This window comes from Peromyscus maniculatus, chromosome 3, assembly GCF_049852395.1.
Source record: "Peromyscus maniculatus bairdii isolate BWxNUB_F1_BW_parent chromosome 3, HU_Pman_BW_mat_3.1, whole genome shotgun sequence".
Classification (NCBI taxonomy): Eukaryota; Metazoa; Chordata; class Mammalia; order Rodentia; family Cricetidae; genus Peromyscus; species Peromyscus maniculatus.
The window spans coordinates 105,651,684-105,674,883 of record NC_134854.1 but is presented as its reverse complement, the minus strand read 5'-3'; the positions used below and the strand labels follow the sequence as shown (position 1 = coordinate 105,674,883).

Below are 23,200 nucleotides of genomic sequence, written 5' to 3'. Positions count from 1 at the left end.
GAATAGTCAGTGCTCTTAACCTCTGAGCCATCTCTCCAGCCCCCGATCACATTTTCTTATTCCATTCTTCAGTTGACAGGCATCTAGGTTGTTTCCAGGTTCTGGCTATTACAAATAATGTTGCTATGAACATAGTTGAACATGTATCTTTGTGGTATCCAAAGTATATAAAGAACTCAAAAAACTAGACATTAAAATACTGAACAATCCAATTAAAAAGGGGGCTATAGGGATATACAGAGAATTCTCAAAAGAAGAATCTCAAATGGCTGAAAGACATTTAAGGAAATGCTGAACATCCTTAGTCATCAGAGAAATGCAAATCAAAATGACTCTGAGATACCACCTTACATCTTTCAGAATGGCTGTGATCAAAAACACTAACGACAGTCTATGTTGGAGAGGATGCGGAGCAAAGGGAACACTCCTCCACTGTTGGTGGGAATGCAAACTTGTACAATCACTGTGGAAATCAATATGGTGGTTTCCCAGAAAATTGGGAATCAATCTACCTCAAGACCCAGCCATACCACTCTTGGGCATATATCCAAGGAATGCTCAGTCATACCACAAAGATACATGGGCTGTACTTTAAAACCCTTCCTTTATCAGGTATTTGGTCCCAGCAGTATGTAAAGTAGCTAATACAGAAGCCAAAGTCAGCAGTTACAAACATTTGCAACTTAGTTTACTTGTTAATTTTGCCATGCTGAAGATGAACCACTGCACTCTAAACTCAGTCTATGTATGCCTTTAAAAGCTGTAAACAAAAGAGCTGGTGGGATGGCTCAATGGGTAAAGGCACCTGCTGCCAATCCTGATGACCTGAGTCCCATCTCCAAGACCCACAGAGTAGAAGAGAACTGGTTTCTGCAAACTGTCCTTGGCTTTCACATGTGTACCATAGTGTGTGTGTGTGTGTGTGTGTGTGTGTGTGTGTGTGTGTGTGTGTGTGTGTGTGTGTGTGTGTGTATGCATGCACACACACAAAATAAAGTTTAAAAAAATTAAAAAATCTATAGACATGTATGAAATTGTCAAAAAATAATTTTTTTAGAAAAAGTATACACAAGATAGACAAAATTAAGATGAATAAAAGTGCTGCCAGCCAGGCAGTAGTGGTCCTGGCCTTTAATCCCAGCATTCGGGAGGCAGAGGCAGGCGGATCTCTGAGTTCAAGGCCAGCCTGATCTACAGAGCAAGTTCCAAGACAGCCAAGGCTACACAAAGAAACCCTGTGCCAAAAAAACTGCCAAGAGTTAAACAAATAGTCAATGAAAGTAAAAAAAATAGGCACTACTGGTAAGTTTTTTTTTTCTCCACCCTACTCCATCCCGTGTGTGTGTGTGTGTGTGTGTGTGTGTGTGTGTGTGTGTGTGTGTGTGTGTGTGTTTAGAGAATAACTTTTGAAGTTACTCCTCTTCCTTCCACCATTTGGGACCCAGGAATAGAACTCAGTCATCAGGTTTGGCAGCAAGTGCTTTTACCCTCTGAGCTATCTCGCCAGGGTGACAACAAATCAAGAACTTCAAAAAAGTGAATATAACCAACACCGAAGCAGCTGTGTTTCGGGGAGATAGTCTCAGGAAATCAGTAGGAAAGATGGACAGAGGCTCTTTCAGACTGTGTCACACAGAAACACTGGACTCAGTTCCCAAGACAGGTTTGCATGCTAACATAGAACATGTCGAAATGGTCCTGTCATCATGCTAGTAAGAAAAGATACTGGAGAATGTATGTAGCTGCACACATTAGGCGTTTAGGTGTAAGAAGGCTGTGTGCACCGTGTTGCTCATTGTTTTTAACTATAGATGGTTGAGGCGCTGGTGGATTTCTTTCCCTTTTTTGCTTAGCAATATAGTGGGGTTTTTGTTTGTTTGGTTTGGTTTTTGTTTTTTTAAAGACATGATCTGGCTACGTAGTCCAGGCCTCAGAATAATAGTAATCCCTCCAACCTTGCCTCCCATGAATTGTGTTATTTTTGAAAAACATTTTAAAGAGAAATAGAATTTGATACTCAGAATAAAGAGCAGGTGCTTACACTGTTCATTACCAGTGCGTTTCTAGGATGCTGGAAAGATGGCTCAGCTGTTAGAAGCACTTGCTGTTCTTGCAGAGGACCCTAGTTTGGTTTAGTTCCCAGCTCAGATATCAGGCAGTTCACAACTACCTATAACTCCAGCTCCTCCAGGTGATCTATTGCCCTCTCCTGGCCTCTGAGCATCCCCACACATGTCATACACTCATAGACACATATACATAAATGAAAATATGCATAAATAAAAACATTTTTTAGAAGAACGCACTTCCTCTTCCTGTTTAAATATTAAAGAAGTTGATCTGCAATAGGTTCTAGAATGTTTAGGAATTTGGCATAGGAAAGTTTCTATTACCATATCCTTTGGCTTTTGTTTGGGAAAAGTAAGCTTAGACATTTTTTTTCTTAATCCCTTTTGTTTTTTTATTTTGTTTTTGTTTTTTGTTTGAGAAAGGTTTCACAATAGCCCAGGCTAGCCTGAAACTGGAGGCAGTCTTCCTACTTTGACTTCTGAGTGCTGAGATGACAGGAGTGAGCCACCTGTCTATTTAGGGTTTCTGTCACTGTGTAGAGACACCATGACCATGGCAACTCTTATAAAGGAAAACATTTAATTGGGGGCTTACATTTAGTCCATTATCATCATGGTGGGACATGGCAGCATGCAGGCAGACATGGTGCTAGAGCAGGAGCTGAGAGTTAATACATTTTGACTTGCAGGCAACAGGAAGTGGCTTGAGCATATATGAGAGCTCAAAGCCTGCCTCCACAGTGACACACTTCCTTCAACAAGGCCACACCTCCTAATAGTACTCCCTTTGGGGGGCATTTTCTTTCATATCACCACACTACCATGCCCACCCCTCAATTCTTAAAGAACTATACATCTGTATAATTGTTAACTGTATAGATATGATTGATAGCATAACACTTACAAACTAGCAGTCGTGTTCATTTTCATTAAAGTTATTGGCCTACAACTTGAGAAGCATTTGGAAGGACCTGGATGGTTTAGATTCAAATTTTCTTAGTCCTTATCTTCACTTTTTGCCTTCTTTTATCTGTTTAGAATCTCCATAATGAATGGATCCAGTGTGGCAAGTACATCACCCAATGTGAAATGCAAGGAGGACCAAGGATTAAATGGACATGAGGAAAAGGAAAACCCATTTGCAGAATATATGTGGATGGAGAATGAAGAGGATTTCAATAGACAGGTAGGCAGAGGTAGAAGGCAGTCGTCATTCCCTATGAACTACTGGAATCTTTTGCTGTACTTGTAGGAACAGGGTGGCTCTTCTAGAGTTGATAAAGGCCTGACACAGAGAACAGGGATTCCAGATCTTAGCAGCCAGAGGCATATAGCTCAAATTAGAGTCTGTAGCTCTGGGTTCTAAGCTAAGGCCTGACCCTCAAGACATAGTGCAGTCCTCGGCTCTAAGCAGCAACAGTCAGAACCAGCCAGGATTATAGCTCCTAAATCCTCCTAAACCCTCAAGGAGCTGTAGTCTCTCCCTCCCTCTTCCCTTCCACCCTTTGTGGGTCTCTGTATTTCCACCCCATGGTCCTTCATTGTCTTTGCTGCTTGTGTGGAGTCCTTCCTTGCCCTCTTGCCTCCACTGACATTGCTGCTATCATTGTCAAGGTGGTGGCTACTACAACACTTTGCTGACATGCCCTTGCTGCTGTTTGTGTATCTCATTCTGGAAAGTCATATTAAAATTGACAAGACAAACAATCAAGATTTAAGATGCAGTTTAAAAAAATTGATAAAACAAGAAGTTACTATATCAAGGTTTCCAGTCAGGCCACAATTTCTGTACCATAAGATTCAAGTCAAGGTGCATAGTATGAAAAACACCTTATGGGGCCTGTGAGATGGCTCTGTTGATAAAGGCAATTGCTGCAATGCCTTCCAATCCGAATTAAATCCCCAGGGCCCACATAGTAGAAGAAAAGAACAAACTCCCACAAGTTGTCCTCTGACCTCCAACAATAAGTAAACAAACATAATAAAAAAAAAAAAAAAACAACAACTGTAATCCCTAATACTAGTATCAATTACCATTGGTTGGGTCGGAAGATATACATCCTCAGACACCTATGCATGTGGAGGCCAGATGTCAATATGTGTCTTCCTCTGTCAGTCTCCACTTTAGTTTTTGAAACAGTCTTCAGTGAATCTGAAGCTGGGGATTGGCTAGACTGGCTGGCCAGTGAGTCCTTAGATTTCCTGTCTCTGCCACTGGACACTGGGATGACAGGCATACACCACCACACCTAGCTCTTTACACAAATTCTGGGGATCCAAACTCGGTCTTCATGTTTGTGCCCCAAGTACTTTACCTGCTGAGCCATTTCCCCAGCCCCCTTTGGGGAAAAATGTTCACTGAAAGATGGTCATGGTGGTGCATGCGTGTAATCCCAACATTTATAAGAAGAAGCAAGGGGATCAGGAGTTCAAGGCTCTGTTTAAAATAAAAGGTGAACAAATATGAGGCTTTTAGGACTAGACTGAAATGTCATATTGAAGGGGGAAAGACTAAGGCCTAAATAAGGAAATGTCACTTGTTTGAGGTCTCAGCAAGTAGTGGCATGTGATGGTACATACTTTTAATCCCAGCACTGGGGGAGCAGAGTCGACAACAGTTCAAGGTCAGCTTCTGTTACCTATCCAGCTTGAGCCTATAAACAGGTACATGACACCCTGACCCAGATAGATAATAACAACAAATGGAATTTCAAGAAGTCTATAACTCAAGGGGCTGAAGAGGCAGCTCTGCAGTCTAGTGCTTGCTGTTCCTGCACAGGACCGGAGTTTGGTTTCTAGCACCTCCGTGATAGCCCACAACCACCTGTAACTCCAGCTCCAGTGGCCCCAGTGCTTTTCTTCTGGCCTTTTCATTCACCTGCACTCATGTGCACTCACCCTCCCCTCCCCGATTAAAAATAATAAAAGATTTTTTAAAAGGAGGATAACTCAGGAAAGGGAAGGATTCTTATAAGAAGAAACAAATTAGTTCTATTTGTGAATGATTTATATTCATACACAGATAATTTTAATACTATAAAGAGAAGAGTTTTGCTAAGTTTTGCACCAATTCTGTGCAAGTTGTAGGATGTGTTGCCACTGGCAAGGTATGACATGGAATATGAGAAGATAAAAACCACTTAGTTGGGTATTAGGGATCTTTTACATACATATTCTCTAACTGGGTTTTTTGTTTTGTTCGTCTGTAAGCTCCTATCATTTCCCCATGGGTATCTAATAACTAAAGGCAGAACAGACACAATACTCATTCATGCCTCAGAGTCGAGACTTAGGATCTTTTGTTTGTTTTCTTTTCCTTTTTTCTTTTCTTTCTTTTATGTTTTTAGTGCTCATTTCCCAACTCTTTCACAAGAAAATAGAATATTGCTATAAGAGAAATAGACTCACATGGCAAGGTCCTAAAAGAAACAGCTATAGTAAAATACTTGAGCAAGGGAATATGTAAGAGAATGGAGAGCAGGAATATTGTGGCTTATACCTGTGGTATAAGACTTGGTAGGCCGAGGCAGGAGGATTGATGTGAGTTCACAGCCAGCCTGAGCTATATACATAGTGAGTTAGTCCAGCTCGGTCACAAAGAGAAATAGAGAATGGATAAATACCAAACATTTCAAACACAAAGCTATAAAATCTTACGGCTTAGAAATACTTTGTTGTAGTTTAAGAGCTTCATAACTATGTAATTTATGAGATTTTAAAATGTTTGGGCAATTACAAATTTAAGATACTCTTCTTAAGCTGGGTAATAGAACATGGCTTGATCCCAGCACTTGGCGGGGAACAGGCAGGAGGATCAGAAGTTCAAGGCCAGCCTCAGCTACATGGAGAGTTCAAGGCTAGCCTGGGATATATGAAATTCTGTCTAGAAACAATAGAAACAATTAAAAACTTGCTATTAACATATGAGGCACAGTTGAGTGACTTCTTGTTGTTGTTGATGTTTGATCTGTCTTGTGGAGGTAATGAGCTGTGAACCTATTACCTAGCAGGAGGTGAGAAAGAGATTTGGCAAGTGTGGAGCAGCCAGTGAAGTCACTGAAATCTGTCCAGTAAACACTGTTTACAAAGGACTGGAAAATCCTAGCTCTCTTTACTTCCGTTTGTGACAGTGTTTAGGAAGTACGGAGTAGTTTAAATTGTTGTGTTCTTGTTTTCAGAGAAGACTGCATTGTGACATATATTTCTAGTAATGCACCAGAAAGTGTCCTCTGTATCTCTCTAAGATTCTAAAAGTATTTTTTTCTGCCTTGGGGTTATTACTAAAAAAGTGGGTCATGAGCTAATATTGGTTTTGATTTAGTTTTCAGTAACCAAGAAGCAGACCAATTACATACTTCCTTTGTTTTTTACATGTTCCTTGTAAAGTGGGAAATTTAAGAATTTTGTTTTGTTCTTTTGAATCAGGGTTTCACTATGTGGCCCTGGCTGGTCTACAACACAGACCAGGCTGGCCTTGAACTTACAGAGACCCACCTGTCTGTGCTTTTTAAGTGCTGGAATAACAAGCATGCTGCCACATCTGGCTAGAAAGAATGCTTTTAACAAGATCAAGGAAAGAATTCAAGCTATAAAATGATTTTTCCATACCATTGTAAAAGTAGAGAATAAAAAAAGCAAGATAAAAAATCAAAAGTAATAATAAAAAAAGTGTCCCATAAAGATTTATGAAGACTTGAATTTTCTGCCATTTTAAGTAACTAAAATCATGTTTTCTTTATCAGATCAGTTACTTGTCTGTTGTTGTGATAAAATACCATGACCAAAAGTGGCTTAGGGAAGAAAAGGGTTTATTTTAGCGTACAGTTCTAGGGGAGATCCAGTGACGTCCATCATGGCTGGGCTGAGCAGCAGATAAGCATTGGCAGCAGGAACAAGAAGCTGGCTGATTACATGTTATCTGCAAATTGGAAGCAGAGAGAAAAAACAATGGGGTATGTCCATAAATCTCAAAGCCTGCCCACACTGATATACTTTCTTCATCAGGGCTCTACCTCATAAAGGTTCTGTGATGTCCCTAAATAACATCACCAACTAGGGACCAAGTATTTAGAAACATGAGCCAATTGGGAACGTTTCTCATTTAAACCACAATAGTCCTTAGAAGCATCATTAGCTCTCCTGCTCATGGTTCTGAGTTGCAGAGTGAGGACCTCTGAAGGGCTGAGGACCCCAGAGGGATCATCCTTTGGGATAGTACCTCTGAGTATTCCCCTCTCTTGGCAGGTAGAAGAAGAGCTGCAGGAGCAAGACTTCTTGGACCGCTGCTTCCAGGAGATGCTGGATGAAGAAGACCAGGACTGGTTCATCCCAGCACGAGACCTGCCTCAGGCTGTGGGACACTTACAGCAGCAGTTAAATGGACTATCAGTCAGCGACAGTCACGAATCTGAAGACATTTTGGTAAGAGCCTTCAGTAGTTCCACGTGTGACATCCTGTAAGCAATATAGTGTTTAGAGTCGTAGATGCCTGTGTGGCCCAACACCCTACATCAGATCTCTGGAGCCTCTCAGCTGCCATGTTTTCACCCCTTAAATGGCCTCCAGCTCTGTGAAACTGTAGTCATCAGCCTTCATTTACCCTGATGCTCTGTACTGGGATAAGATTAGAAGTCTGAGTTGGGCTTCAGTAGGACCACTTGATAATTGTCTTTCTCTTTCTCTATCTGTATCTAATGTACTCTCAGTCTGCTAGGAAAACTGTTCCTATTAGAAGGAACACATTCCTGACAGGCCAGTTTGTAGTTCAGTTGAATCAGAGAAGTGAGTTCCTTGCCTTTTATTTTGATGTGGCTGGAATCCTATAAGCACTGTGGTTCCCACATAGCTTTGAGTGGCTGTGCCTTGCAGTGAGCCAAGACTCAACAAAACCAGTAAGGGGCACAGAAAGATGAGAAAAATAGAGGTTCTGGTATCCCACCTGGCTTCGTGGAATATTGTTTTTTACCATGTTAGTGCCTTGCAGTGAGCCAAGACTCAACAAGACCAGCAAGGGTCACAGAAAGATGAGAAAAATAGAGGTTCTGGTATCCCACCTGGCTTGGAATATTGTTTTTTTACCATGTTAATCTGTTCAATGGCTTGAAGTGCTATTTTGGAATGAATGTCATTCAGGGGAATATCCTGAAATTGGGAGTGGGAAGAAAGAGGGAGGAGCCTCTGAGAATAATTCAGTGACAGCCTAGGGTGTTAAGAATCTTCCTTCTTTCCCGAGGCTTACCAGGAAGGGTACTATGGGTGTGGCTCAGTTGTGGAACACTTACAGCTTAGAACTGCAAAAACAAAGTTTTAAATGATTTGGCATTTTTATCCCAGTCCCTGTCTGTCTTCCCTTCTTTTTCCCTGTACTTTCATCTTTCTTCAGGGCTGGGGATTTGAACCTTGTACATGCTAGGCAAATACATTACCAATAAGCTACATCCCTAGCCTGAAAATAAGTTTTAAAGTATAATATGACATGAAAGTAGAAAGATGGCCATTGGTATGGGGAGGGATAAGAGGCAGGTATCAGCAAAGTCAGTGTATTGCATATGTATAAAATGTTATAGTGAAACTCAATATTTTGTATGCTAAATTAATTTTTTTAAACATGAAAAGTATAATAAAGTACAGCTTGCTTTGAGATATGTTTTCTCTTGATTCTTATTTCAGAGCAAAAGTAACCTGAATCCAGATGCCAAGGAATTTATTCCAGGAGTGAAGTACTGAGCTGTTGGAAGCTTCCAGAAGGACTTGTCTTGTCCCCATACCTGGGGTCAGCAATGCACAAAAAGGCAGAGCTGAAGGGGGGTGGCAAGGGTGTGTGGCCAGGGCGGGTTGGGTTGGGAAGGTGGTTTAACTGGATACTGTGAGTAACTAATGTGCGAGGTACTACTCTCCAAGCCCTCTGAACTTGGCTCTTCTGTTCTGCTGACTTGTTCAGAGCAGTTTCCCATTTTTTTTTTTATTTTTGAGAAGTTCTTTGGAGTTGTTTTTCCCTTGTAAGGAATGTTCTGTCTGCATTCAAACAAAATAAGCTGACCAAGGAAAACAGTATTTAAGAAGTAATCTCCCTGCTGTGTACCTACCAGGAGCAGGGCATCTGGAGAGCTTAAGGAGTTTGCAGCTGAGTGGTAAGAGAGAAGAACAGAACAGGAGATGTAAACCAGATGCAACACTCAGCTCTCCAACCCCTGACATTTCCATAGTGAACTGGGGTACCAGTGGCCCACAAAGCCCTTGTCTCCTGGCCTGAACTCTACTCAAGAAAACACAGATTTGGAAGTTCTTGGATGAATGTAACTCTGGATGGATGCAAGTTGTACATCAGAAGAGCAGGGCTAGATGGTGTCTGTCATTTCGTTGCTGCTGGCCTGGTGTTGATCATAGGTGTGTAGCTGTCACTTATCATTTACAAGTCAAGGTCACATAGAGTCACTTTGCCTTCACGATCCATATAGGGGCTACTCCTGGCTTCTTTCCCTCACAGCTCTAAAAGACACTGTTAGCCGAAGTCTGAGACAGGCCTTTCGTTGGGTTAGTTGCATCTTGAATCTTTTTGGACAGTTTTGTTTTATTTTCCTTAGTCCCATAAATACCTGGCTTTTACAGTGTCTTAATTCTCTCAAAGATTTCTGTTTGCTTTTTTTTTTTTTTTTTTTTTCAAGGAAATACGTTTTTCCAAATACTAGTAAGCTTCTCAGCTCAGTTTGGGTGCTTCTCCTGCCTTACAGAGTGATTCCCAGAAACTAAGCTGCTAAGGAGTCATGCCTGAGAACACAACAAAGCTCCTTGAAGCTGTTAATGGGTATTATTGCTCCCACAAACTAGCTTTTTTTGTCCTCATGGGCCTGGCTGGGTGTACTCTTAGTTCTCCCTGTAACTCACTAGGGTTTTGTTGATACTCTGTGGAACTGAATTCCACTGGGAGCTGCTGTTGTGAGTAGAGGTAAAGGTGGTAGTGTTGAGGGTGAAAGAACAAGTGTCCTGTCCTGTTTGTACTCCCAGGACAAGGGATTTGGAGAGGCCTGAGAGTGCTGTTCCTGTGCTGTGTGTTAGGTCTGGAAAGATCATGTAGCTTCCATTCTTATCAGTTCAGCATGTGGAGGTGGGCAGAGACTGGAAGAACGAATTGAGTCTGGAAAGTTGAAACTTTTCCCTTTTTCATGAGCTAGTTTTCTGACTTTCCATTTTGTTTTGGTTCCAGGGATAGAACCCAGAGTGTCACTTTTGCCAGGTTAGTCCTACCCTTGAGCTGTTCTCAACCCTCCCTTGTTGACTTGTAAACAGCCCCAGCAGTTAAACACAAACTTCCCTGTTTTTCCTGTTAAGTCTCATAGGATGGCATCTTGTGACAGTGGCCTTCTCCCTTAGGTCACATCATAGTGAGTAGCTCAGGGAACTTGTATGTCCAGACACATATTGACTCCCAAAGCTTCTCCCTCAAGAGAATGAAACTAGGAACTCCTAGTCATCTGGGAGGACTTTATTCCTGCTTCATCTTTTAGCTTGGCTTTTCACTTCTAATAAGGAGAAGGGTATGGGTAGGGCATAAAAAGATTCTGTTGCAGTCTCCACGAGGCTGATGGAGATCAGAATGTATCAGGATTACAGGAATATCCTTGAGAATCTCCACCTGAATATAGTGTACCCTTCTTTGAGTACTTGGCTGGGAAGCCTATGCAAGCCTGAGGTTTTGTTCCATCCTAAAGTTTTGCCCTTTAGAAGCCAAGCTGCTAGGTGTGGTCCCAGAGGCCTACCTCCCCTCTTGCTGTGCTGACTCATTTTACTTGGATGTCAATCTCTGTCTTGGTTTCGAGGGTGCATTTGGTTAATACTACTAGAGTGCTGTTGGGTGTACCTGAAAGCAAGCGCTGGTGTGTTGGGTCCACCTCAGAGCAGCATGCTGACTCCAGGCTTGGGATACAGCCAGTGAGGTAGGTGGTCCTTAGTAATATGTGGAATGACTTATTCCTGTGACCCAACTCTATCATTCGAAGTTGTGAAGTAGCATAATTGTGCCCCCAGACCTCAGGCTCAACCTTCGAGTTTGCCAGCTTAGCAGAAGAGTTTTGGGTTTTTGTGGGTTTTGTTTCCCCTTTGAGAATTTTTACAGCAATAGAAAATGTTCTTAATAGTTGCTGGTCTGGCTGGTCCCAGTCTTCATTTATTAGACTGAGTTCTAATTGTGATTATTTGACTCTATAACTTTTCTTTTGTGGAGGGGGAAGGAATAAAGGAATGTCTCTTCAGGCATTTTGGACTGCATAAGAAATTATGGAGGTAGCCAAAGCCTGGGTACTAGGGTACAAAGCTCAGGGTCTGGGGCCAATTTCTATCTATAGTGTACCTGACTTTTGGTTGTCATATAAGCAAGCCAGAAAATAGTCTAAAGATTGGATCTTTTTTATTGAACTAAGATCTCACATGTGCTATGTAAGCACTACACCAGGCTGCATTCCAGACCTGTGAGAGAGGCTGGGTCTTGGGAGCACCCCTATTTCCAAAGTCAGAAGAGCTATGATTGCTTCATTAAGATTGTAAGGCTAACCATGTCTTAAAAATAAATGTTTTTAGTGAACTACTAAGCATTTTCCATATAATTGTTATGTCAAGGGTTTATTGTTTTGACTTTCAAGAGACTAAGATGCAGGTAAACAGCTCTGCAAATCAGCACCTTCAATGAGTGAGCTGGGAAAGGGGGACAGCCAGAGTGAACCTCTTGATTGGGGCTGTGGTCGATAAGCATGTGACTGCCTGGCTTCCTGAGTTTGTCCCCTGTTGCTAGAGGGGACAGATCTCTTCAGTAAGAGTTTTGGTATTACGTGCTATTAGTCTAGGTTTATAGGATGTTAAGAATAGGAGTTTAACTAGAAGTTGGAGGTACCCATCTGGTGGGAAAGCCTATCCCAGCCACTCTCCTCTGGGAGAGAGAGCAAGGGTGGGAGGCACTAGTTTTATCAAGTAGGGAGAGTAGAAAGGATGCTGAGATGTGAAGCAGGGACCCTGAATGACCTGTCCATTCACAATTGCCATAAGACTCGTTGCCCCCAGGAATGGTCAGTTCTGGGATAGCTCAGTGCAGTGGGTGTGAGCACCTTCCAAAATCCATTCTGCTACCTGGAGGATGTCACCAGACTTAGATAGGTCACAATCTGGAAGGAGTGGGTTTCTTTTTCCCATGTTTAATCTTCCAAGAAGTCGCTGGTAGTGGTGGGAACAGACAGGAATCTACCCAGGGACACATTAGACTACATACTACCTGTCCTCTGCTTTCATCAGCCAACACACTGCTGGACCCCAGACGTTTCTGTTCCCTGGGAGTCAGGACTAGGTCGTAAGACACACTGAACTCTTCAAGATGTCAAGCTTAGGAGCCACACTTCCTTTCCTGTTCTTGGGGAACAGGAAGAAATTCAATAAAAGTATAATTTAAATGGAAAATTTGCTGAGCTTTCTTCCAAATTTACCTGACTACTTTTATTTTAAAATGAATAAACATTCCAGGTTACTTAATAATATTAAGATTTTTTTCAAGGGGAGGGGTAGTTCTTAGGATCAAACTCAAGACCTCACACAGTTAGGCAGCATTCTACCACTGAAGCTATCCTTACCCTGGGTAAGGATATTTTTAAAAAAAATTTTTTTTTGAGTCATAATCTTGCTCTGTGGTCCAGACTAGACTTAAACCTCTGATCCTCCTGCTTCAGCCTCTCCAGTGCTGAGATTATAGGTGTGGACCACCTGTTTGTCCTAAGTAGCTTAATATTGTACTGTTACTAAATTGTTTTAGTGCTGGGGGTTAAATGGAAGATGTCATGCAGGGGTGAGGAAGTGTTCCAACAGCAAACTATATCCCTTAACTATCATATGTATTTCCTGTAAAGTAGTAACTTTTGTTTTGCTCTATAAACACACAAACAGAATTTTGTCCTGCCAATTGTGAGCCTTCAGAAAGATTGTGGGCAGTACTCATCTTTAATATCAGGATTTGGGAAGAGGCAGAGGCAGGTAGATCTCTAGTTTGAGGCCAACACAGAGTTCAGACTAGCCAGGTCTACATAAATGAGACTGTCTATAAATAAGTTAATAAAAATAAAGTAGTACTTGAAAAGTACAAACTGGGCCCCTAAAAAAAAAGCAGCTTTGAACTGGGGTAGTTCCCTAATGATGCCTATCATACAAATCATGAAACTCACCGGGTTTAAGTGTCTCTAAGTCACTGAGTTTAAGAATTTCCTTTAGCGCTGTAGCAACAACCACATTTGTCTCTCTCAGTCAGCTCTCTCATATGCTGGTCCCCAGGCCCTGGTGTGGCTGATGCACCTTTTCTGGACATTTCATGTCAGTGGTATCAAATACTATAATTAATTTGGCCCTTTTTTGAGGTGTTCTTTCAATGTTGAGCTGTTTCCTGTTGATGAATACGCTGCACTTTTGTAAGAGAGCCCCTTAAGCTTGGGTTTCAGCCTCCTCAGCTCTACTGGCTCTCCACCTCTATCTACTTTGGCAAGTTCTCTGAGACCTTTGAAGCATCTGAGGCCCATTTAATAATGAGCACAAGTGGACAAGGAATGAAACTACATGAGTGTTTCACTCAGAATCAGTGCTGAAGACTGCAACTTTCTAGTCATGTCCATGGGTATTGGCGTTGTCCACCATGCTAGACTCTTGAGGTGGTGATGTACACAAGAGGAAAGAGGGTCAAAGTGGAGATGGAGGAGCCAGTGGAGCAAAGCAGCCTATTGATGCCCAGGCTGCCTGGCACCTCCAGTAAACCTAGGTCTAGACTCTAGACTCTAGTCCCTGTTGCAAATGTTTAAAAGCTCACAGGGCCTTTAAAATCTAAAAAACAAGCTGGGGGGGATGGCTTAGCAATTAAGAGCATGGTTGTTCCTGGTTCAATTCCCAGATGGCTTACAACCATCTGAAACTCCAGTCTCAGACAGGATCTGATTTTTTTTCTGGTCCCTGCAGGTGCACACACAGTGTTCATAAATGTAGGCAGAACACCCAAACATAAAATTACCACAGAAACCTTAAAACAATTTTCCTAAAAACACCAAAAGTGTGGGGTGAGGTGGGGGTGGAGGGATTACTGAAAAGTTAGTTTTGCTCTACAAATCAAATGGCATCTGTTTAAAACCTCACTGAGAATAAATGCACTTGCTGAGATGCTGAGGTAGCACCTTCCTGGCTCAACCTGGTTCCCTCCTTCCACCTGTATGGACAGGTATACTGTGCCGGAGTTGAAGAGAGGGAAAACAGAACCCAGAGGTTAAAACTAGCATTGTGCACATCCAGACCTCGTTAATCTTAGTTGCCAACTGGTACTGGGAATGACAGTGTCTCTGGGCATTTCAAGAGTATTTCCTAGAAGGATTAGCTCCAGAGGAAAGACCCTCCCCCCAGGGCTGGCAGCAGCAGCCTCGCTATAAAGATCTGAGAAGGAAGTGTCCCACTGTAACCAGAGCCAGATGAGCAGCAGTGAGGAATAGGCAGGCTACTTGGCCCACAGGGATTCATTCAGACAAGAAACAATAAAATGCCTTGTGTACCTACAGCTCCCAAATCCAAGGTTAAGTCAAAACTGAGACTAGGATTGTACTGTCCCCTAAATCCTACTGGGAACCTTGGGAGAGGATGTGATAGATCTTGGGTCATTCCCTGGGAGGTAGGCATGGATACAACTTAGTTCCATCATAAGAAATAGTAACTCAGCCGGGCGGTGGTGGCGCACGCCTTTAATCCCAGCATTTGGGAGGCAGAGCCAGGCGGATCTCTGAGTTCGAGGCCAGCCTGGACTACCAAGTGAGTTCCAGGAAAAGGCGCAAAGCTACACAGAGAAATCCTGTCTCGAAAAACCAAAAAAAAAAAGAAAGAAATAGTAACTCTGCCAAGAGGAAACTGGGTCCCAGCTCCTCGCAGCCAAAGCACGTGGTGTGGAAATGGGAAGTGCGGGGCCATTATATGCTTAAAAGCCTGGTAGGTGCATGCACCAGAACAATCACCTGGAGTGTATCTTTCAACGCAGAACCTGATAGGCTAACCTGCTGGAAGTGCTGAGGACATGCACAGCAATGTGTTGAGGATACCATCCTACTAGGGAGGGGGTAAAGTGCATTTATTTTCTTCCATGTATGTTTTTAACAACAAAAAAGCTCCTTCTTCTAACACTTACTGTCAGCTGGATGGGGGAGGGGGTGCAGGCCCTAGAAGGTATAGGAAAAGAAGGCAATGGCGTTGATGCTATAGTCCAGGGGAAGCTGGTATCCAATGTGCTTGGCTCCTAGGCTGGCACCTCCCAGTGCAGAAGAATGCTGTAGCTTCATCAGGGTAAAGCTGGAAAAGGATTTCTGGGCCTGCAGCTCTCGGCCCTGAGTCAGTGCCAGGAGAAAGCCTGGAGAGAACATAGAGAAGAGATCAGCAGCTAGGGCTTCAGTGGAGATGCTGGAGACCCCATGCCCAAGCATCCAGCACAGAGGCACCAAGATGCTGTGGGTCTTGGGACCAGCAGCCCAAGGAACCCATACTCAACTCCAGAGCATGCAACACCCACAACTTCTTGGTGCCAGAATCTGGTAGGGACCCTGAGCTGTTTCAGAGTCTAATGTAAACCCTGCAACTGGCTGAGCTGAGGCTGCCATGCTAAATTCTTTCTGACCAGAATGGTGACTAAGGCTACCACAGGTTATCACACACTGGCCTGAGCTATAAGGGGATGGAGAGATGGCTCCGTGGTTAAGAGTATTTGTTGCTCTTCAGAGGACCTGGGTTCAGTACCCAGCACCCACATGGTGGCTCACAATACCTGTAACTCCAGTTCTGACAACCCTCTTCTACTCCTCCTTGGGTACTGCACACCCATGGTGCACAGACATGCTGGCAAAAATACCCACACAACATAAAAGTAAATAAATCTTCAAAAGTGATGAATACATCACTTGGAATAGAACATCTTTTCACCAGCTCAAGAACTAGAGCTGTACAGCTCTATAGTAGAGCACAGGTTTAACAACCACATACCCCAGGAGGGGGTCACAGGCGCTGACCCCACGCCACCCTCCTTTCCAGCTGTATCTGTTGTCTTCACCCACACATGCCCATGCAGACTCACCTTCCTTCAGCATCTCCCAGCTCTTCCACACTGAGCCCACACACACAATGGGGAGGCCAAGCTTCCCTTGGAACAAGACCTGGGAAGAAGGCAGAAATAGGACACTGCAAGCTGACCCTAGTAGAGCTTGTCAGGACCTTGGGATGTTTCCTCAGACCCACTTCAGTCCAAGACACTCTCCCTCTAGTGGGGAAACTAAAGGTGGACTCAAGGAAAAAAAAGGGACGGAGGAGCGGCAAGGAGGAAAACGGAAGTCATGAAGTAAGGCAGAGAAGAGGAAAGGAATGGTCAATTGGGAAGAAGTTGAGTAGGAAGATGGAGAGCCTAGAAGACAAGCACCACGTGAAGTCAGTCTCTACAGATTCAGATGCATCAAAGCACATAGAGTTTGATGGGGCAGTCTCACCACCCTAGGCCAAGGGCCAGACCTCCTCCAGCTGCCACCCACCTTGGTGTTTTGCTTCAACTCACCGGGTCAATCACTGGCAAAACTGCCACAATATGTTTGCCCAGTATCTCCCCAGCCTTCTTGAAGATGTACCGGGAAAGGAGATCTCCCTGCTGTGCACCTGGAGCATGGAAGAGGAAGGGGCTGGAGAACACAGGAAGCAGCCTCTATCTACTCTAGCCGCTCTCTCCCTTCCGTAAGGCAGAGGCCAAGTCAGTGTTAGGTTGGATGCCCACATTGGTAAAGCAAGCCTCTTCCCACCATTCCAGATACCTCCTCTTCCAGTGCCCTGCCCGAAGCAGCTCACTAAGCTTTGAGAAGATCCTCCCCCACCCCACCAGAGCAGTAGGACTAGACTCCAGTGAACTATTAAACCATATTGCTGTGTATCAGCCCTACAGACAAGGAACCCTGAGAAGACTGCTGATACCCCTGTTGGTGACCAGCACTCCAAAAGTGTGCTGCTGGCCAGCCCCATCCTGGCTGGTATTTCGAGCCTTAGTTCTAAGATAAGTCCTGGGGCCAAGGAATCCAAGTTAAAGGGGGGCAGACCTCACATTGAAAACAAGGTGTGACAGGCAGGCTCCTCCCAAAGCCAATACAAGCTGCCCGAACTTTCCAATCCCTGCTTCTGTGAACTTGCCCACCAGACACACTTCAGGTTCTCAAACCCAGGCCTGTGGATTGCATCAGCCACATGGGCACCAGGGAGAGAAACACAAGACAATCCAGTGCTGTCTGGTCCCACCTTCGCCCTATCCACCACACCAAGTTGAGCCACAGACTCCAGGGTACTTGGTGAGCCAGCCACCAGCACACAGGCTTAACCACGCGCCACCCTCCCATTAGACATGCTTCTGTGGAACCAAGCTACAAACAAGCCGGCACTTGCAGTACCTTCTGCAATTTTCTGGCAAAACCCAGCAAACTTGGATTTATCAAAGTCCCTATACAGGTGGGTGAGGATTCCTAGCCGATCCGGCACCTGAGGAGGAGACACAAGCAGTCAACAGACACAGAAGACCCCTAGTTTGTCACCCCAAGTGGCCTTCCCAGTGTGTCCATTGGAATGACCAAAATATTTTGAGACTTTTAAAGCTTTAAAAATTACAGGAATTTGAGATTTATCACTTGAGTCGTTTTGTCTTCAAGATCAAATTCACTGAAGAACTCTTAAAAAGACTGCTTGAGTTAAAGAGCAGTCCCTACAGTCCCTACTTCAGAGTAGCAAACCAGGGTTCTGAGAAGTGCTGCAACCAAGAAATGGATTCACCTCCCAAACTGTCTTCCTCCACCGCCACCAATCTAACACATCCCCCTTCTGAGTCCCCAAAAATACAGATTCTCCAGAGTACATTTTAGTGGAGGTGGGATAAATATGTCTACAGAAACATTACGAAGTGTTTTATACACTTGTCTCATTTGGCTTTGTTTACATTTTTGCAAAAATGCTGAAACTCCTAAGAGGCAGTGGCACCCACACTGGTCTGAACACACTGCCACATTACTCTAAATCCTGTCGTTTCCCTGTCACTTCTCCACGTTGCTGTTCTGACCACCTGGAGACCCCCATCCCCTTCTCCTGCAGCCTCTCCTGTGGATTCCCCAGTGTCCTACACTAGGTGTACATGACTGTGGGGTAGGCAGTACCTGGAAATAGTTGAACATGGCCTGCTTGACATAGCCAATATCATGAGGAGCTGCCTCCAGGTTGTCCATGGAGTCAAACACAATTTTTATGGCTCGGTGTGAAATCCAGAAGGCTGCAGGAGCAGAGGGCAAAGAAGACAGCCAATCACAGGCCATCTCCTCACCAAGAAGAAGTCTCAAGCCCAAGCCCAGTTAGAAGTCAGTGATCAATCAGTGGCTCCCAGTAGGAGGGGGGCTTTTAACCAAACTATCTGGCAGACCCAGACAAGGGAAAGCTGGTGGAAAGACTGAGTAGGTAAACTTGTCACACTGGCTCCCATTCACAGACAAGGGTGGTGAGCTGTCATACACAGCTGCAGATACATCATGAGCTGGACCCCAAAGCCACCAAAGAAATGTATACATGCTGCCCTAAAAGTAGTGTCAGTGGGCAGTGTTTCCAGACCCCTTTCCCACTGGCAGAGAATCTCTGGACACCTATGGCCTTAACCCTCAGTCTGAATCCTTCCCTTAGGTCTCCAAAAGTCAACAGAAGTAGGCTGCACCACCAAGCCATAAACTGAACCTTGGGCATGGGAGGCTACTAAGGAGCAAGACGGTAACTGTGATTCTCCTATCACTACTCAGTACTCTGAAACAGGTTTAGGAGCTATTTAGGAACATCTGTTTTGGTTTAGGGACCGAGAGGGCAGGGAGAGGGAGGGGGTATGTTCAGGCCCTACGTGTGCTCACCTGAGCCCTCATCTCCCATCATGTGGCCCCAGCCACCACAACCATTCTCGGAGCCGTTGGGATTGACAAGCCTACAGTTGGAGCCCGTTCCAGCGATGAGCACAATCCCACCTGGGGAGAGGGGATGGGGGCTCAGTGTGGCCAAGAGCCTGCATAGAGCAGCAGCTTCCCACTGCAAAAGAGGACAGAAACCAGCCCCACAGCGGAGGGATCACCACCCACCTCCCAGAGCAAACAGCCCACTTGCTTCTGTCCAGGGGATGGAGGAAGAACACAAATCTGCATCTTTTCAGGGGAACATGGCTCCCTGCCAGCTAGACTTCAAATGATCTTGGTTTACTGAGTACCTAATGCCAGAGACTATGGCAGACGCTGTTCTTACAGTGACCATCATCAACACCCTAAATCATACAGCCAGCCACTCCCACTTCTACAGAAGTGAAAACCCTTCCACAACTTCTCAAAGATGGAAGGCCTCTCAAAAGTCAGAGCCTAAGCCAGTTTCAATTTTGAGATGGTCTCATAAGGTAGCCCTGGCTGACCTAGGACTTATTTATGTAGAGCAGGCTGGCCTTGAACTTGCTGGAGTAAAAGGTGTTCACTGACATGCCTGGTGAGACTCAGTTATATACCAGCATACTACCATACCCACCGAGTCCTACACTTTCTCTTTAGTACCCGCCATCTTCTGCCCCCAGAGATTCCACCCCTCACTTCCCACCCAGACACTTATCCTGCCCTCCTTCCTCCTATGTCCCTGGTCCCTGGTCTAGCAAGGGTTTTAATATGTCCAGGAAAGGACAGCTGGGACAGAATAACAGTGGCTGCCTTCCAGATGTTTGTAAGAGAAGTTGTGCCAGTTGTAGGTAAGGGGCTTTCTCCATCGGACAGTTCATTCTCAACCCCACCCCCTTCCCATCCTCACCATTCGGTGTAGCTGTGGCAATGGAACCTGCTGCGTCAGTGGTGATAATGTAACTTTCACTCAGGTGGGGAAATCGGCCCTTCAACTCCTCTATCAGGAGCTTCACTGCATCCGCCTGCTCCCCACCACTCAGGGACAGGCCCTAGGCCACAAGGGAGAGGGACAGCTGAGCAGAGAAAGGAGGGAGCAGCCCCAGACCAGCTCTTTTCTTAACCCCTCTCCTCCTGACACCCATACGGCTATACTCTGCTCATCCACTCTAGCCCCCCACCACCACGGTAAGCCCTTAGAAGGCCATGCCTGCAGGGACAGCCTGGCCTAGGAAAGAGTGGAAGAAAGGAAGACCCAGGCAAAGGAGCAAGGTGAGAGGATATGGAGAAAGCAACTTGGCTTGACATTCAGGGGATCAACTGCCTGCATATCTCCCTTGCACATCTGCGAAGTAGCCACAGTCACAGCAACCTGGGAGAAGAAGAGCTAACATTTAAAGAGCCCTCCAGGCTACAGGGTGCTGACCATTTTGGAATACAATCTCACTATCTCACTTTCCCAACAACTCTTAGTATCTGTATTTGCAAAATGAGGAAACTGAGGCTGAGAGAAGGTGACTGATTTAAGGGACACTACACTGGGTAGCAAAGCTGAGATTCAAATCAAGGTACCAATGGGTCTCTGGAGCCCCATGCTCTTAAAAAACATTCTCAGCTATATAAGATCGAGGGTCCTGGCCCTAGAGACCTTTTCCTCTCATCATCAACCTCATCTAACCCTACTGGCCACCTGCTTCAGCACTGATGCTAGCCCCAGCTCCAGGCGACTCACCAGGCTTCGAAGGGGTACCTGAGGATCCACTCCAGCCTTCTGTTTGGCAGTGGTCACCATCTCGTTGATCCTCTCCACACACTTGTCTGTGCCAATCAGCTGGCCCCAACAGGGAAGGAGGAGTTAAAAAGGCTGGCAGGACCTGTACTGCCACTACCAGCTGCTAAGAGGCCCAGCCACCAGCTGAACAGGAGTTACAGCACATTAAATAAGAACCAAGCCCTCTGGTCCCCTCAGGATGGCTTTTTACCCAGTGGTTTGTGCTCAGTCCATCTGCTTCTGACAGGATCTTCCCATCCTCAGAAAGTAAAAGGACTTTGGACCGTGTGCCTCCCCTATAAAACACAAGCGGGGAGGGAGGCGACTCAGTCCTGCTAACACTGCAGACAGAGCCAAGCTTGCACAGCAGTCCCTTATTTTAGAGTCTGGGGGAGAGACAGCTTTAGCAAACCCAACCTCTACTTCCAAACCTACCTGTTTCGTGTCTGCCACACTCTGGAAAGGGAAATGGAGCCTTGCTCCTTTTCTCCTTGTAGGTCCTACTTCCCCTACAAGACCCCACTCACTCATCCCCTAGACCTTACAACGTGTCTGATGGGGGCTTCTCCAGACATCAGTAAGCCCTGGTTAGCAGGACTGCTCTGAATTAGGAGTGCATTAGGTTGTTTCGTGTCTGCTTCTCACTATGAGCTCCACTAGGTACAACTCCTGAGCGATTCCATATCCTAACCGGCCCAGGGCCCGGCCAAAGCAACTTAGGGTAAATTCATCAGAGGAGAAAAGCAGACCCCTGCTCCTCTCGCACCAGCTGAGAGCCACTTTCGAGACCCATCTCCTGTCACCAGGGTCTTCAGGACACTTAGGAGAAATGATCACCAGGCAGGGAGAAATTTATACAGACCTCAACAACTAAACCCTCAGGAGTTAAGTGGCGTAGAGGAAGAGTGACATTCGGAGGGGGCGATGTCCTACTGATCAGCACTTCCTGGAATGTAAAACTCGATGATCCAACTCAAAGAGGAAATCAAGTTCGGAGGGGATATTAACGAACGAGACAGCAGACTAAGAATCCAAAATCACTTCTTGACAAACTAGGGAAAATTAAGCTCTACCTTCCAGATGACTATAACAAGGCTAAGTGCAAACTCCTACATTCCGCTAAGGGTTTTTCCTTGTTTGTTTTTAAGGTGTCACAAAACAAACAAAACAAAAAACACCAGAGGCCATCCACCTTAGCAATTCACGGAGACACTTTAAGGGTAAGTCAGCAGTGAGCTGTTAATGATACCAGACCCTCCCGTAGCATGTCCTGGTTTGACACACCCAGATCCACAAAAAAAGTTTATCATGCGCAGGGGACAGGCCAAATCACCATCTTGCTCACCCTTGTTCTTGATTTACATAGGTGGCAATTGAAGCCCAGAGAGGGCAGACATCGCACCCAAAGCCATGCCCGGCAGAGCTACCACCCAAAATCCAACAGACCAGTTTCTCAACAGGAGACTGTGGGAACCAGCAGCGGCGGAGGGTCCCAGTCACCAGGACAAGACGGTGGTCTGCTCAACTCCCGGCTTCCCTTGGCCACAGATCTCAGTCTGGGCTTCCGCCTCTTTCCCATGTCCACGCGCGACCGGCAACTTCCCACCTGACCCCAGCTCTGTACAACTCTTAGACCCAAGACAGCGGGACGGTGGCGGCCGGGAGGGGCGTGGTCGCACCGTGGAGCCCGGAGGCTCCGGACGTGGAGCAGGCGGCCGCCCCCCGACCCGCCGCTCCCTAAGGGACAGCCTCGGCCCGTCCAGCACTCACCCTTCCACGCCGCCATAGAGCGCGGCCATGGTACAGTTGCCACCGCAGGTCCCTCTGAGGCAACCTCCCTCTCACTGGGTCGAGTCTCCCCACCCGCCCCGTGCCCGCCCCGTGTCATGTGACCTCGGCGCGCACGCGCAGGGTCCGAACGGCCCGGCCTCTGTCGCTGTGGTTGGCCAGTTCTAGCCCGCTCGGTTCCAGCCCCTGAGCTTCCACGCGGAGGAGGCCGAACCTCGACTGACCAGCCTGGGAAGGTGTGCGAGGGAACGCCGGAAGCAGCCGGCAACCGCACGGTTAATTATGGGGCGCGCAGGCGCAGGCGCAGGCGCATGCCGAGGCGTGCTCAGAGTCTGGCGGAAATGCCTGAGGACCAGGGCGGGGAGCCAAGGTTTAGCCCCCTGCTGCGCAGCCTGAGGTCTACCCTGAGCTGAGCACTGAGCAGGTACTGGGCAGAAAGGCCCCAGGCTGCTGTCAGCATCGGTCTAGCGGTGGTGGGGCTCACTAGAGCCTAAGGTTCCGTGCATGTCAGGCAACCGCTCTCCAGGGGAACTGAGCCTAGCCTGTTCTTTTTGGACAGTATCTCCTCTGTGTAACCCAGACTGGCCTGGAACACCACCATTCTGGCTCAGCCT

The 23,200-nt window shown here is 45.8% G+C and overlaps 2 protein-coding genes across 15 annotated transcripts in view; one reads left to right on the top strand and one right to left on the bottom strand.

Moving 5' to 3' along the window:
- The window catches only part of Paip2b (poly(A) binding protein interacting protein 2B), a 32,730-nt gene extending 21,077 nt beyond the window's left edge, over positions 1-11,653 (top strand). For 8 of the 9 annotated variants that reach the window (XM_006991516.4, XM_042273537.2, XM_042273535.2 and 5 more), the window contains 3 exons: positions 3,108-3,255; positions 7,314-7,490; positions 8,739-11,653. In XM_006991516.4, coding sequence (XP_006991578.1) covers positions 3,108-3,255; positions 7,314-7,490; positions 8,739-8,795 — 382 coding nt within the window. In that variant the 3' untranslated portion in view covers positions 8,796-11,653. Of the gene's footprint in view, positions 1-3,107; positions 3,256-7,313; positions 8,710-8,738 lie in introns of those variants that run through there. The other variant, XM_042273536.2, reaches the window with a different exon arrangement.
- Positions 6,861-22,707, bottom strand: Nagk (N-acetylglucosamine kinase). 6 transcript variants are annotated; one of them, XR_006070449.2, is made up of 12 exons: positions 22,569-22,707; positions 21,010-21,094; positions 20,760-20,858; positions 19,938-20,079; positions 19,013-19,123; positions 18,281-18,393; positions 17,528-17,615; positions 16,654-16,751; positions 16,183-16,261; positions 15,247-15,465; positions 7,288-7,523; positions 6,861-6,987 (listed from the first exon to the last, which is right to left on the bottom strand). XR_006070449.2 is itself a non-coding variant. In XM_042273534.2 (11 exons), exons 1-10 carry the CDS (start codon positions 22,595-22,597, stop codon positions 15,278-15,280), a joined length of 1,032 nt encoding a protein of 343 aa, XP_042129468.1. In that variant the 5' UTR covers positions 22,598-22,707; the 3' UTR covers positions 9,698-12,461; positions 15,247-15,277. The 6 variants fall into 6 exon arrangements, 3 of the variants coding, with proteins under 3 accessions (XP_042129468.1, XP_076423146.1, XP_006991582.1); XR_006070450.2 differs by lacking the exon at positions 22,569-22,707 and adding an exon at positions 22,245-22,391; XM_042273534.2 differs by lacking the exons at positions 6,861-6,987; positions 7,288-7,523 and adding an exon at positions 9,698-12,461.
- Between the last annotated feature and the right edge of the window lie 493 nt (positions 22,708-23,200).

What these genes read in the sequence shown, in the direction of transcription:
- Nagk (XM_042273534.2), bottom strand. Translation starts at nt 22,597, where the DNA reads ATGGCCGCGCTCTATGGCGGCGTGGAAGG. An exon ending in TGCCACAGCTACACCGAATG is followed by an intron (nt 19,124 to 19,937) that starts GTGAGGATGGGA and finishes CCCTCTCCCCAG; the next exon opens with GTGGGATTGTGCTCATCGCT. An exon ending in TTTTGCCAGTGATTGACCCG is followed by an intron (nt 16,262 to 16,653) that starts GTGAGTTGAAGC and finishes CCTTCTTCCCAG; the next exon opens with GTCTTGTTCCAAGGGAAGCT.